At 42.2% G+C, this 14,679-nt stretch overlaps 3 protein-coding genes across 5 annotated transcripts; 2 read left to right on the top strand and 1 right to left on the bottom strand.

Annotated features, from left to right (window-relative positions):
- The first annotated feature begins 72 nt into the window (after positions 1–72).
- smkr1 (small lysine rich protein 1) lies at positions 73–772 on the top strand. Its single transcript, XM_085251467.1, has 2 exons — positions 73–192; positions 412–772. The coding sequence occupies exons 1-2, from the start codon at positions 97–99 to the stop codon at positions 655–657; spliced, it is 342 nt and encodes a 113-aa protein (XP_085107593.1). The 5' UTR covers positions 73–96; the 3' UTR covers positions 658–772.
- Positions 773–844: 72 nt separating this feature from the next.
- Positions 845–3,373, bottom strand: stmp1 (short transmembrane mitochondrial protein 1). Its single transcript, XM_085251466.1, has 3 exons — positions 3,216–3,373; positions 2,296–2,349; positions 845–1,294 (listed from the first exon to the last, which is right to left on the bottom strand). Exons 1-3 carry the CDS (start codon positions 3,228–3,230, stop codon positions 1,223–1,225), a joined length of 141 nt encoding a protein of 46 aa, XP_085107592.1. The 5' UTR covers positions 3,231–3,373; the 3' UTR covers positions 845–1,222.
- A 74-nt stretch (positions 3,374–3,447) lies between these two features.
- LOC146555803 (dynamin-1-like protein) lies at positions 3,448–14,661 on the top strand. Of its 3 annotated transcripts, none has more exons than XM_085251460.1 (19): positions 3,448–3,707; positions 4,590–4,728; positions 5,236–5,282; positions 5,367–5,438; positions 6,583–6,669; positions 7,060–7,222; positions 7,340–7,460; positions 7,796–7,927; positions 9,112–9,318; positions 9,539–9,659; positions 9,815–9,970; positions 10,051–10,140; positions 10,243–10,335; positions 10,870–10,923; positions 11,231–11,311; positions 12,152–12,283; positions 12,382–12,491; positions 13,575–13,734; positions 13,817–14,661. In XM_085251460.1, exons 1-19 carry the CDS (start codon positions 3,606–3,608, stop codon positions 13,871–13,873), a joined length of 2,124 nt encoding a protein of 707 aa, XP_085107586.1. In that variant the 5' UTR covers positions 3,448–3,605; the 3' UTR covers positions 13,874–14,661. The 3 variants fall into 3 exon arrangements, with proteins under 3 accessions (XP_085107586.1, XP_085107584.1, XP_085107587.1); XM_085251458.1 differs by having other exon boundaries at positions 4,590–4,731; XM_085251461.1 differs by lacking the exon at positions 11,231–11,311 and having other exon boundaries at positions 4,590–4,731.
- Positions 14,662–14,679: the final 18 nt, after the last annotated feature.

The following is a 14,679-nucleotide window of genomic DNA, read 5'->3' as shown; positions in this document are numbered from 1 at the left end:
ACTTAATGTAAGCGGTGTGTGCTGTTTGATGCCCAGCTGTGTCTCAGATACAGCAAAAGAATTTAAGCTCCGGTGGAAGGCCAACCCCCTTCATACATGAGCAAGTCCAGTCTGTTTCTACGACAACAGGATGTAAACAGATGGGGTATCACTGTCACCGCTGAAGCCATTCGAGTGCCACGGCGAGAGCTGGTGTGAAATGATTGTATTTTATTATCATTTTAGGCACTTTGTCCTAAAAACTTTAAATCTTTTTTGGCAGAGAAAAACCTGATTTCTTGTTTTACAGATGAAAATCTGATCACTTACTGAAGCAAGATTGACATTCGCTATGGTAAAGTAAAAAGTAAAAAAAAAAAAGACATTTATATATTTATAGATGAGTGATTAAACCACGTATTTTCTCCAAAGCCCACCAGGAAATCAAGATCCCACAGTTCCAAGTCAGCCAAGAAGACTATGAGCCCAAAGACACCTAAAAAGAGGTCCTCATGTAGTGCCAAAGTCACCACAACCGAGGTGGACATCCTCAGCCCAGCAGCCATGGAGAATATCTACTACATTGCTCACAATGCAGCAGACTGCCTGGAGTTCAGAGGATTTGGGTGGCCAAATTCAAAGAAGAAAAAGAAGGGGACAAAACGAAAGAAAAACTGAATCATAAATTTTGCCAAAGAGAATTTTAACTGCCTTCCAATGGTGACATCTACTGGATGGATTTGAGATGACAGTTTGAGGCAGTAAATAATTAATTCTAGTAAAACTTACTGCATGAGACTTCACTATATTCAACTTTATTGTATGGTTCAGAATGTTTGTACAACAACAATAAAAACTTTGGCAGTTATTGTGAGGTGTGTGAAGGAAAATCTTTATTAACTTTAACTCTAAAATCTGTGGACATATTGAATAGCTTGAGTGCATAACAAAAATGGTCAACCAGCAGTACCATGAAACTGGAATTAAAATGATCCCATTAGTTTTTTTGTAATATTCTTTAAATCCAGTCTTTGCACTATTTACCTTAGAAAACAGTTTACAAAGAGTATGCTTCTAAAACTAAAGGAAGAACACTGTTCCAGGCACGGCTTATATTTTCATATACATGTAACATGGTCAACTCTTATCAAGTGTACAACCATGACATCAAAATAAGCCTTTAAAATAAATAGTTTCTCTGCAGAGGATGTCCATTCTTGCTTGCAACACGGTCCCACTTTGCTCACTCTGGGGGCTTCTTCTTGGCTTCCACATCTTTCTTAAAAGCTTCGATTTTCTTGGCTATGTTGGGCACCTAGAGGAGAAAGATACAAATTACAACTACCAGTAATAAAGTCTGAGAAATGTATAGGTTGTGGTTTGTTAGAGGCACCAAACTAAAACTAATGTAGTGTAAATTAACTGATCTAAAGTACATTTTTCATAAAAAAAAAAAAATTCAGATTTTTGCTGTAAGCTTCAAACTTAAATATCTATTGTAGCCATCTTACAAAGGTGGGAAATAATAGATACAGCCAGGACTGCAGAAAGTGGCACTGAACATGCAGTTACAAGAAAATATTTGAACCCTTTGGAACAACAAAGATTACTCAGAAAATGTGTTACGATCATCTCAAGTCATAACTTTTACAGCACCTTGGTCATTTTGATCAATTGAGGTCGTTTAAAATGTACTATAGAAATTGAACTTGACAGATTGTAGATGTAAATAAAGACATTCAAAGTCTGGTTACAGACAATTAAATACGGACCATTTACAACAAGGAATGGTAATGATGGAAATCTTTGAAATATTGCACAACTTGCACTGCACACCAACACACTGAAGGGAACAACATGGTTTAAAGCTGCTTTTAGGGAACAATAAATTTAAAATTGTATCAAGAAAATTCAGAAAAAAAAAAGAAAAAAAAAAAAGTGTAGAGACAATAACCCAAATCCCACAAGTAAACCAACCAGAGTCCAGATCATAATCCAACTGAGATGTTCTGGTTGTTCAAAAAAGACATTCAAGAAACACAAAGAATGCAAAAACTTGAAATGTGCACATATACCGTGTTTGTGTTTTAATAGCTCAGTCAGGATGCGTTTCTATACATAGATAAAGGCAACGACCTTACAAAACTGCAGTTTCACACATCAGTCACTGAAGGAATAAAAGGCTCCAGCCAGCATCTATTCACACCAGATACGTTTTGGTTTGGGGTTAGTGGAGCCCATGGGTTAAAGTGACATTTTCACTAAATCATTGGAAGGAAAAAAAAAAAAGGTTTGCAAGTCACAAAACACACTTACTTCATAGTTCTGAGCGAGATACATCCCCACAACATTTCCCAAGGTGAAGCCAGCCTGGAAGAAAAACAAAGTTCATTAAAACCCTTTAAACTAGTGTGAAAACAACAACAACAACAATTTCACAGGATTCCACAACGTTCTGTGAAAAACTAAGCACACCCCATTCAATAGCCTTGTATTCTGTATTACTTTATCAGTCTGTCACATCGTTGTAGAGGAATTTTAGCCCACTCCTCGTCACAGCGTTGCTTCACTTTATTGAGGTTTGCTGACAATCGTTTGTTCACAGCTCTCTTAAGGTACCATCACCGCATTTTAATCAGGCTAGACTTTAACTGGGCCATTTCATCACATTGAGTAATTCTGTTGTAGATTCGCTACTGTAATCGGGATCATTGCCTTGTTAAATAACACAATTTTGGCCGAGGATGAGATGTCGGAACGATGGCCTCACCCTTCACTATAGACTACTTTAGAGAGGAGTTCACGTACTCAATGACTTCACGCTTCCAGGTACTGTGGCTGCAAAACAAGCCCAGATCATCAGCCCTCCCCTGAGTAATTCCAGTTTCTCTAAGCACTGCACGGTCTGACCTTGGGTGATTTTGCTGGATGATTGTGGCATTGTGAATGCTCTAGAGCAGAAATCTGGCAAACTTCAAAGTTTACACTTCTTGATGATAAATTAATAAAGTGGATTTGACTTGCACTGACAACTACCATGGGATGGATGGATAGATGGATAGATTCTTTGTGGTGGTTGACAGTGACATTTATTCCTAATCATGAAACTCAGTTTCAATTTCAATCCAAACTAGCAGCACTAGCTGCACGGTTAGCATAATGCTAACATTTTTAACTCGGCTAGCTTCGCAACAGACGTCAACTTTTAAGGAAAATAATACAAATATAAAACTTACCAGGAACTGCAGCATGATGAAATACTGAAGACACTAGAGGTAAGCAAACTAACTCAATGGTACAAAAGCATGCAGGCAGGTCAAAGTTAGAAGGAGGGAAGTAGCCGAGTTTCTTGGCGAATGAAGCTAGCTTTTTATCAACAAAACGTCTACGCATGCGCAAGACAACTAATTGTGGCGTCATTTTCAGCGTCTATATGATGTAGTCTTTTCCTTATCCTGAGCCATACGTTTTCGAACATTGGAGAACTACAACTCCCAGCACCCCACAAAATCTCTCAGCCGTCTGGTGGGTGTTGTTGCAATGGTGGTGTCGGAGGGACATTGAATGACTTTGGCTCCATCACGGAAGAAATACGGGTTTATTAGGTTAATTCAGCATTCACGAGCATGGAGGCTCTTATACCCGTCATAAACAAGCTCCAGGATGTGTTCAACACAGTAGGGGCGGATATTATCCAGCTGCCGCAGATTGCAGTAGTGGGGACTCAGGTAAAAGGCTGACTGGGTGCATTTTGCTCAGCAGGCTGTCATGCTAGCCAGATAACCTTGTTTTAATGATATACATGTATGTAGGAGGACTAAGAGAGTAGCATTTACTGCACCGTGATACCGATTCGCATATCAAAATGACGCAAAGGCCGTGTCTGGGAGTTCTGCTAAATTGTCACTTCTTCTTTTTGACAGCTAATAAACAGATACGCAGAGTCTGACCTAACGAGAGCAATTAAGTCTATTTTGATCACCATTAATTATCTCCACATCCTCATCTAGCTTCTGTAGACTAAAACTAGGACATAGCCCGAGGAAGAGGTAGAGGTAGTTTGCTAAAAAAATATTTTAAACCCCTGGTTCCATATGTGTTTGAAATTCGTAAATCTTACCCATCACAAATAACTAAAAAAAGACACCTAAGCTATCAAAGAATGAACTAAAAGTAAACATTCTTACCGATTATAAGCTGCTACTACATACAAGCTTGTGCTAAAAGAGGAAGTTCCAAATAACAAGGTTGTATGTACAGGTAGACTGGATGAACCAAATTTCCTGGTTAAATGCTCCATTTCCTGCTGCCTCACTGACCTGATATTCAAATCTTTTGTTTGCAAGGTGCAGCCAGTCAGGAGATTGGCCTTAAAGAGAGGGGAGCTAAAACTGCTTGTTTCAGACAGTAGATGAACTGAAGAGCTACATTAAGGCCCTGTATAGGCTAAATAAGGATAAATTGTGAATGATGTAAAGCTACCAAGAATTTAAAAATGGGGTTGGAAAAGGGCATAATAGGTCCCCTTTAAACAATAAAACTGAACTATAACAAGCCAACTCTCTGGTGCTTTAACTCATATCTTTTTTTTGATGCACTTCTGCCTGCAGAGTAGTGGAAAGAGCTCTGTGTTGGAGAGCCTGGTGGGCAGGGACTTGCTGCCCCGTGGGACTGGCATTGTAACCAGGAGACCTCTAATCCTCCAGCTAGTCCACGTGGATCCTGGAGACACAAGGAAACATGATGAAGGTGGTATGTACTATGAACTGTAATAACCCTTTTTGGTCTTTAAACTTCTTTTCTTTTTTTTAATACAACACACACACACACACACACACACACACACACACACACACACACACACACACACACGGGGGAACGCAAACACATCCTTGTAATCTTTAGTATCCTGTGTGAAAGATTCCCTGCCCCAGTTTTAAAATCCTGTCTCTATCACTGTCTTTCAAACAACTTGCAGATGTCATGGTGTGAAAAGCACTGTACTTCAAGGAGGTGCATTGTACAGGTGTCTTAATGTTTAGTAACCTACATCACCTTCTTAGCTCTACCCCCTCCTCCTCCTCAAAAGCACTACCTGTGATTCCAGCTGCTTTTATTCACCACACCAGTAAATGTCACCAGGCATCAGTCCTCGCATTAACCGCCATCACGCTCAGGCTCCCGCGCAGAGTAGCTTCTTTAATAGCCAGCACCTGTGTCGACCTGCTTTAAGAATGTTTTTATTCTGGTTCACAGGCAGAGACACTGAAGAGTGGGGCAAATTTCTACACACTAAAAATAAGGTATGTGTTATTGTGATACTAAAAAGAATTCAGTCTGCTGAGCCATACTTGTTGTGATATTGTTGTTGTGGTTTTTCTTTACAGATCTACACCGATTTTGATGAAATCAGGCAAGAAATTGAGAATGAAACCGAGCGAATATCTGGGAATAATAAGGTGAGATGAGGGTTGAACATTTTCTAAAGCCCGTGGGGTCATTGAGGATAAAATCATTATAGGATATTTCTTCCTTATTTTGCTTGTCAGAAACCCAACTTTAAACTGTGGGCCACCTACAGTCAAACTAGGAGTTAGAATAGAACAGAATAGAATAAACCTTTGTTATCCCACAGATGAGAAATTTGGGTGTTACACAGCTCTTATAGCAGCGGGAAATATAAAAGGAAGACACAAAGTGATCCTATATACATAAGCAACTGAAGTTTGTATATACAGGTAACAATGTATATAAAAAAATTGTACGGAGATATGAATAAAATGTACTGTACAAGATAACCAAAAGGATGTTAAACTGTGTTATAGAGTCTGACAGCTGCTGGTAAGAATGACCTGCGGTAGCGCTCCTTCCTACACTGTGGGTGTAAAAAGTCTACTGTTGAACGAGCTGCTCAGTGCTCGTACGGTCTCATGCAGGGGGTGGGAGGTGTTGTCCATGATGGATTATAGCTTAGACAAGATCCTCTACTCCCCAACCTGCTCGATGGACTCCAGCGGACAGTCCAGGACAGAGCTGGCCCTCCTGATCAGTTTGTTGAGTTTCCCCCTGTCCCTCTCTGCCATTCCATCACTCCAGCAGACCACAGGATAAAAGATAGCAGACGCTACCACAGTGTCGTAAAACATCCTTAGGAGTGTCCTGTTCACCCGAAGGATCTCAGCCACCGTAGCAGGTGGAGACGACTTAGACCCTACAATAAGGGTCTAAGTCGTCATTTGTGTTCGTGGACCAGTCCAGTTTGTTATTGAGGTGAACTTCCAGGTATTTGTACTCCTCCACCGTTTCAATGTCCAAACCCTGGATGTTCACTGGTGGCTTCTTGCTGAAGTCAATCTCCAGCTCCTTTGTCTTGCTGGCGTTGATGCAAAGATAGTTAGCAGGCCGTACATACAGTAATAAAAACAGAGAATTAAAATAATCCAGCTGCAGCACAACTTTTAAACTAAATGCTTTGAAAACGGCAAGTGAAAGTGTAACTCTGGTTTAGGTCAGTGACTCTAGAGGGTCAGTGACCCCCCCAGTTCTAAGTTACTAAGCTATTAAATCCACTCTCCACTTTCCTCTTTTCTTGTCCCTCTGCAGGGAATCAGCGATGAACCCATTCATCTGAAGATTTTCTCTCCTCATGTCGTTAACCTCACACTGGTTGATCTGCCAGGAATCACTAAGGTAACATTTGCTCCAGCTCCCCAAGACAAGTCTTTGATCATCGTGCACCCCAAGGGAAATTAATTGTACAACACCTCCTTTCTTAAAAGTTTTATTCATTAAAGAGCACTAAAATGCCTTAAAAAAAGCTTTACCTTATAAGCCTGGTCAGCAATGTTCATTTCTCCATCTGGTCAATGCTTTTGTGTATTTCATATTTGTAGATGGCTGGGAATTAATGTTTTTCAACCGTGTGCTATGAAAGCCTCAGGGTATCCAGGCTTTGATTCTAGCCTCATTAGTTGGTCCCCTCTGGTTGGACGTGTTAATTTGACAAAGTTCCTACTTTGTTGTCTGACTCAAAACAACGGGTGCTGTGTCTTTGCTTGTAATTGGAATTGCTCCTTTCAGGTGCCTGTGGGTGATCAGCCTAAGGACATCGAGATTCAGATAAGAGATTTAATCCTGAAGCACATCTCTAACCCCAACTGCATTATCCTGGCTGTCACGGCGGCTAACACAGACATGGCTACCTCGGAGGCCCTCAAGGTGGCCCGGGAAGTCGACCCAGATGGTAAGAAAAACCAAATGGGAGCCATGTTCTAAAACTAGTAAAATAAGGAGTATTTTAAAGGTGTAATCTAGTGGCAGTGGGTTATGGTGCCCTTTGCGAATGACTGTAATTCATCAGGCAGGAGGACATTGGCTGTGGTGACCAAGCTGGACCTGATGGACGCTGGTACCGACGCTATGGATGTACTGCTGGGCAGAGTGATCCCTGTCAAACTCGGCATAATCGGAGTAGTCAACAGGTCTCACAAACATCACACAAACCGCTACTCATAATGAGTATGATTTCATATCAGAGATGAATAGCTCAGTGGAGATGTCGAGAGAGGAGTGCCACATCAATTTTTAATGCTCCTAGTAAAGGCTAATGTCAGGATCTATTGTTTGTTTTCCTTTATCACTGTCGTGCCATCGAGGGGGAAGATTTAATAAAAACGTTTCAGTCTTTGTGCACATCAATCACCATTAGACTTCTGGGAAAAATACGAGAAAGTACCGTAAAACAGACCTTTTCTCGTAAATGTCTGTTTTGTTTTGTTTTTTCCTTTTTCTTTTTTTGGTACGTTTGAACTTTTAGGAGCCAGCTGGACATCAACAATAAAAAGTCTGTGGCTGATGCAATTCGTGATGAACACGCTTTCCTGCAGAAGAAATATCCATCACTTGCCAACAGAAATGGAACCAAGTACCTGGCCAGAACCCTAAACAGGTAAAAGTAACGGCACCCTGATGATTTAGACTTTAATGTCTAAATCACACTGAGACGATGATAGAAAGTTGCATTTTCTTTATCGAGCACCATTCAAAAGCTAGTTGGTGAAGTAGAGCCCAGATGATGTATCTGTTGGCTGATATTGGCCTATTGGAGATGATTCTGTTCTCGGGCCTGTGTTTATGCTGTCCTGTATGTGGCCATATGAAAATTAGTTCTAAAAATAAAAACAAGAAGTGTAAATGATGCTTGGGGTAATTTAAAAGTAGCTTTATTACATAGACTGACAGAAGCAGTGGGCTGCTTATATATTACACATGTTACTTCACATGAATGTAGAAAGAAGTAAAGACCAAATTACAAAAGGAAACACAGATTAAAATGCAAAGACAGTTAAAGTCATTGCAAATTAAAAATGTGTACCTCCAGCACAAAAGTTCCAGGGCTTCAGGTGATACTTAAAACACCCAGAAGACTCCCAGGCTCCAGGGGGAGAGTGTTCCACAGCGTCAGACCCAAAATGGCAAACACACAGTTCTTAGTGTTACATAAGATGCCTTGCAGACCTAAAATTAAACTACTAATATGCAGACAGAGCCTTGTCAGAATCATTTAGGTTATATTACTGGATAATAGTGATGTATTAATGTGTATATCACTTTAATATTGCAGATGGAGGTTGTTTTTATTTACCTGTGTATTGAAATGTGATTTTCAGATTTATAGAGGGTGAGAGCCTCCTCGTGTCTCTCCCTCTGAGTATGTCCCTGGATATGAGGCGGCATCTGTAGATTCACTACTGATGTACTCTGGAGTTAGACCATTGACTTGAATCCTCAATTAATGGCATCAGAACCAGGGTGATGTTTGGTCATAATGTGTAGAGACAAAAAAATGGTGGTTTGAAGGGCAGCGTTTAAGAGTATATAGTGTTGTTTACTTTGTGTTACTTAGGCTAGATGAGGCTTTTTGTTTGTTAACACCAGCGATTAGTTTGCGTTTGTTTGCAGAATGTGATCATTGTCATATATACTAGAAAATGCCCAAGTAGTGCTTCCTCTGTGAAGATGCTGTCTGCATAGATATGGAGCAGCCCTGGCATTAATTACAGGCATCAGCGCATGTTGCTATTGTCCGTCCTAGAAAAGGTAATGCTCTGCCCTTTGCTGTTGTAATATCAGGCTACTGATGCATCACATTCGAGACTGTCTCCCTGAGCTGAAGACACGGATCAACGTCCTGGCAGCACAGTACCAGTCCCTGCTCAGCAGCTACGGGGAACCTGTGGAGGACCAAAGTGCCACCTTGCTCCAGCTCATCACCAAGTTTGCCACAGAGTACTGCAACACCATCGAGGGCACGGCCAAATACATCGAGACGGCAGAGCTGTGAGTAGTAGTCTCTGTGCCACTCCTCCGACCTGCCACATGGTGACGCTGTTGATCCGGTGCAGGGAGAAATGAGCAAAACAGCTGCATTGGTTTCATCATTTAATATGATCCAAATTGTAAGTTGAGGCACGCACAGCCTCTGCGAGGGAAGAGCTGACAGGAGCGGAGGCCATGGGGTTCACATCACAGCTAATATCCCCCCGCTGCTATTTTTCAGGTGCGGTGGAGCCAGAATTTGTTACATATTCCACGAGACCTTCGGTAGGACGCTGGAGTCTGTGGATCCTCTGGGGGGACTGAGCACCATAGATATCCTAACGGCCATAAGGAACGCCACAGTGAGTCGTCAGCTGTCGCATGATGTCATTAGCATCACTGCAGCTTGTCCTCTCACACCTGCGTTCAGTAGTCTGTTGTAAAACATGATGAAAAACACTTTATCTGTCATACAACTTATCTGTTCAGCACTTCCTCCCCTGCCTCCCCGCAATAGGGCCCTCGACCTTCCCTGTTCGTGCCAGAGGTTTCCTTCGAGCTGCTGGTAAAGAAGCAGGTGAAACGCCTGGAGGAACCCAGTCTGCGCTGCGTGGAGCTGGTCCACGAGGAGATGCAGAGGATCATCCAGCACTGCAGCAACTACAGCACACAGGTAGCTAACAGGCCCGGCGTGCACTCAGCTCGCCTTTGCTCGCGTGCAATCATTAACGTTCGTGCCGCTTCACCCCGCAGGAGCTGCAGAGATTCCCTAAGCTGCACGAGGCCATCGTAGAAGTGGTCACCTCCCTCCTGAGAAAGAGACTGCCCATCACCAACGAGATGGTACCGGCGCCTTCACTTCTCTTTGCACGTGTGCATTTATCTCCTGCGGCTGGGTTTTAGCAGCAAGTACAACCACTTTAAGCTGTTTTATTCTCGCCGCAGGTTCACAACTTGGTTGCAATCGAGCTGGCCTATATCAACACCAAACACCCGGACTTTGCAGACGCATGTGGGGTCATGAATAACAACATAGAGGTTCGTACTCACGTGGAAACAATAAACACATTAGATATAGAAAATAAAGTGCATGGAAGCAAAATGATGGAGGCAGTATTTGGAAATTAAGAAGCAACTGATTACACTGAACCCCTGTTGGTGATATTTAATTGCATTTTAGTTCAAGTGATATAGAGCAGGATCGGGTGATCCAGCTCTGTTCAAAACTCACTTATTACCCAAATAATTTCATGCACAGGGTTTTGAATACTGGTCACTTGTGTTTTCAATATGACTCTTTGTGAACTTTGGTAAATATGTTTTTCTAATTTAGTCATTTGAGTTTTTCCTTCATGTCTATTAAATTATTTATATTATAAACAGAATAACTAACAGTGCTACATGATGAAATGTGTTTGAAATGAGCAAAGTGGTTGGTTTAAGACCGAACCCCCTTTTTTTTTTTTTTCTCTAATCTTCTTGCCAGTAAATTATTTTCCATATTTTTTTTTTCTGTCTAAGAAGTGTCAAAAACCATCAACTGTTCAGACGTGTGTTTTTGTATGTTTCTAGGAGCAAAGGAGAAACAGGATGAGGGAGATGCCCGCTGCAGTTCCCAGGGATAAGGTAAAAGAGAGCGACTGTGTTGTCAAATATAACCGTAGCTCATGTGTTGTAACATTTGGTCGCAGGCTGCAGAGTCCCAGTATAAAGGAGACTTGTGTGGCGTTAATCACTCGGAGCACTGCTGAATGATGATCCGTGAAGCAAATGCTTCGGATAGTTTCCATCAAGGAATTTTATCCCACATCTCTTCTCTCCTCTTGCCTCAGCTTACGACAGCCAGCCTCCTTTTCTTCTGTCTTTCCACATTTCTTCTCAGTGCTTTCTTTTTCCTTCCTCTCCCCCATTCCTGCTCTCGTATTCATGCTAGTCTGTTGGCAAAGGCCCGGCCGGCCCAACTGCGGTGTCTGGCGAGCCCCCTGCGTCTGGAGCAGAGATGGACGGTGCCAAGGTGGGCACACATGCAGCCTGCTGGCTCTGTGCCTGGCTGGCTGCGGGGCTGCTGGTAGCGATGGATGGATGATGGGCATGGTCTGCTGGCATGCACTCTGATCTTTGTCTGCTAATGGCGTGCTCTTATTTTGCTTTCCCTCAGCCTGTGTGGACTTGCACTGACAACTATTGTGTTCCCTGAAGTCTGTTGAACCCAAAGTTTGTCTAACAGAAAAAAAAAAGATTTCTTTCTCTTTCCCTTTCTAACCTCTTAATACTGTATGTGCAGTCTTTTGTTTTTAGATTCCAGACATTTTGAGGTAGAGAATAATCCTACCTCTGCGTACCATCTAATTAATCCTCCTTTCTTTTCTTTTTCTTTTTCTGTAAGCTATGCTAACAGTTCATGTTCCTCAGGGAATAAAGCGTGCTGACTTTGGTGACCCCTTGACTTTTCCTCTTACTTAGTTTGTGACGTGGCTGGGTTCCCCCTTCATCTTAATTGTAGCAGTGTTGAAATTGCTTCACTTTTTCCAAGCATCCCCCTTAGGTGTGCTTTGTTTTTAATCTTAATAAGCATGCTAACCTGCTTTGATAGTGTTGCCATTGATGTCTGAAGTTAACATTTGGCATGGCTTTTGTCATGTTTTCTCTCTAACTTGTTCATTAACAGCACAAAGACAAACTTTAATTTGATTAATCCGGTCTCTTTTTTTTTAACATGCCTGTTTTGTGTTAGCAGTGCATATGAGTCCTACTTTAACCATCACTTTCTGCAAATGTCATACTGTAATGATATTAAGGGTTCTAGATAGTGGAAAAGCATTTTTATCATTCTTTTTTTTTTTTTTTTTCCCAGGCCCCACCTGCAGGGATTCAGGGGGAGCAGGACGGCACAGGAAGCTGGAGGGGCATGCTGAAGAAAGGGGAGGAAGCCCCAGGCTCAGGACCCGGAAGCCCACTTAAAGGAGCGGTCAACCTACTAGATGTGGTAACTTAACACTGGCCTTCCAGCGTGGCTCGTATTAAACATGACAGTCTATTGAGGGATTAAAACACTAGCCTTCCCTTCTTTCTTCCCTTTTGCAGCCTGTGCCTGTTGCCAGGAAGCTGTCGTCACGCGAGCAGCGGGACTGTGAGGTCATCGAGCGCCTCATCAAGTCTTACTTCCTCATCGTCCGCAAGAACATCCAGGACAGGTAGGCCCTCCCACCTGCTCCTCTTTTGTTTATTGCCATCAAATCCTACATAAAGAGACCAAAAACCAACACTAAGATAGATCTGCTAACACAGTGTGTGCAGCTGAAGCCTCATTTCTAGTATTCCCCTTGTCTGCTCGAGCGCCATTGTTGTCCAGAAATCAGAATTTAAAATGCATCAGCGAGCCGCTTTGTTGGATCATTTTTATTAGCAACCAGAGGCACTGTACCTTATTTTCACTAAATCTCTCACATATAATATCTCTGCCTCTTTAAATGCTCAGTAGTGCGCCAAATGAGCAGTAATCTGTTTGTGAATAGTCCAGTAAATGGATTTAAAAAAAGTCTTGTCTGAGTAAAATTTATACATTCACTTCTAGAAAACTAATGAGCCTTTAAAAAAAAAAAAGAAATTATATACAGACATTGGTGATGGGAAATTGCGGTTCCCCCACTATACTGAGGTGATCCGGTGGTTCTGCTGATTTTGTGCATGCTTTGTCCCTAGGAGGGAAAGGTCGCTACAAATCAGTTGTTCTGAGTGATTACTGTCATCCTGTGATGAAACATTTCTAATCTCTGGGATCAGGCTGTAAACGCACCCCCGTCCACAGGGCACAAGGTGGGGGTCACTGAATGGTTTATGAGGATGAAAATTATGTAAATCATACGCCTTTGCACACACCAAACTTGAGCAGCTGTGAGAATTTTAAGAAAGAAGTGTTTTGCTGTGACGTTTTATGTGACGTCTGTATTGGCGGCCTGTTTCTACACATTAATTTCAGTAGACACAGTGGAAATTTGGAAAGCACAGCGACCGACACTACAGGACATGTAAACACCGTCCTTTAAAATGCCTCCCTTTCCTCTTGGGAGCAGAAAGTGCCCTTTAAAGCTCAGGAAGATTAAATCCATCATATTTAGCTCCTGCTTAAACAGCTCAGTCCTCGGACAGGCATGGCCACCTGGCGGTTCAAAGTCGAGCCACCTCCGTCTGGGGAAACGACGCCATCGCCGGGCCATCTTGCCGCCTTGTTCTCAACCATCTGTTCGGTCTGTTTCCTCTTTCTCTCTCTGCGGCAGCGTGCCAAAGGCAGTGATGCACTTCCTGGTCAACCATGTGAAGGACAGCCTCCAGAGCGAGCTCGTTGGCCAGCTGTATAAATCTGGCCTCCTCAACGACCTGCTGACCGAGTCTGAAGACATGGCCCAGCGGCGTAAGGAAGCCGCTGACATGCTACAGGTAACAGGTTCCTACGTTTGAGCAGTGCTCAAGTTTTCTCCAGTGTACAGTCGCTTCAATACTTGTTCACATTTGTCCACAGGCGTTGCAGAGGGCCAGTCAGGTGATAGCAGAGATCAGGGAAACACATCTGTGGTGAAGGAGAGGGGGGGAAAAAAAACGCATCCCAGGCTGTTACCTCCTCGTCACACCCAAAGGACCGATGCTCCACGCATTCATCATGTCTGAACTTGAAGTTTTAGATTTGCTACCATGAAAATATTCTGATCTCTGCTTCGGTGTACAGAGCTACTTGAAAGGAGCGAAACTCGTGTTGTTCACTAAAAAAGTGTAGTGTTGTCTGGAGCATGTGAAAATGCACTGCCTCTGTTTGCTAACGGTAAAATGTCGCCACCCACGACTCCAGGAGGAACTGAGAGTGCCGCTAAAGGCAGTGCACTTTTCGTTTTCGCCAAAGTGTGGTTAACCAGTATGGAGATGGACATTTGTGCGATGCTGAAATCAAAGTTTTTGAATCCATTTTTTGGCAACTCAGCAAAGCATTTAATATTTTGGTTCCAAGTTATAAACTCAAAAAAAGAAAAGTAATGTATTTAAAATATTCAGCTCCTAATTCGCAGCCTTTTCATTTAAGAGTAGCTGTCACATGTCCGAAACCATCAAACCTCCATCTTAATCTTTGCACTATTATAACTGCACTGTACTGTAAAGCAAGTCCATTAACCTGACACTGTATTGCCATCAGAGTCTTTATTTATTACTGTGTTATTTAAATGTGTGGATAATTTCCAGAGCACTGTAGCAGGACGTCATTTAATTAAGTTTACATATCGCTGCCTATGTGTAAAGAAAATTCATGGTGCACTGTGGTTCTGTGTGTGGTTCCCAAAAGAAAAAAAATAAATAAAAAGTGGTATTTTACTGCCAGTTAATTGGTTTGAATTC

Source organism: Mchenga conophoros, linkage group LG17 (genome assembly GCF_057382185.1).
Source record: "Mchenga conophoros isolate Kocher_MC1m ecotype Shallow Benthic linkage group LG17, M_conophoros_male_GT1.1, whole genome shotgun sequence".
NCBI lineage: Eukaryota > Metazoa > Chordata > Actinopteri > Cichliformes > Cichlidae > Mchenga > Mchenga conophoros.
The sequence above is the reverse complement of the archived record's forward strand: the minus strand, read 5'-3'. Positions and strand labels throughout refer to the sequence as shown.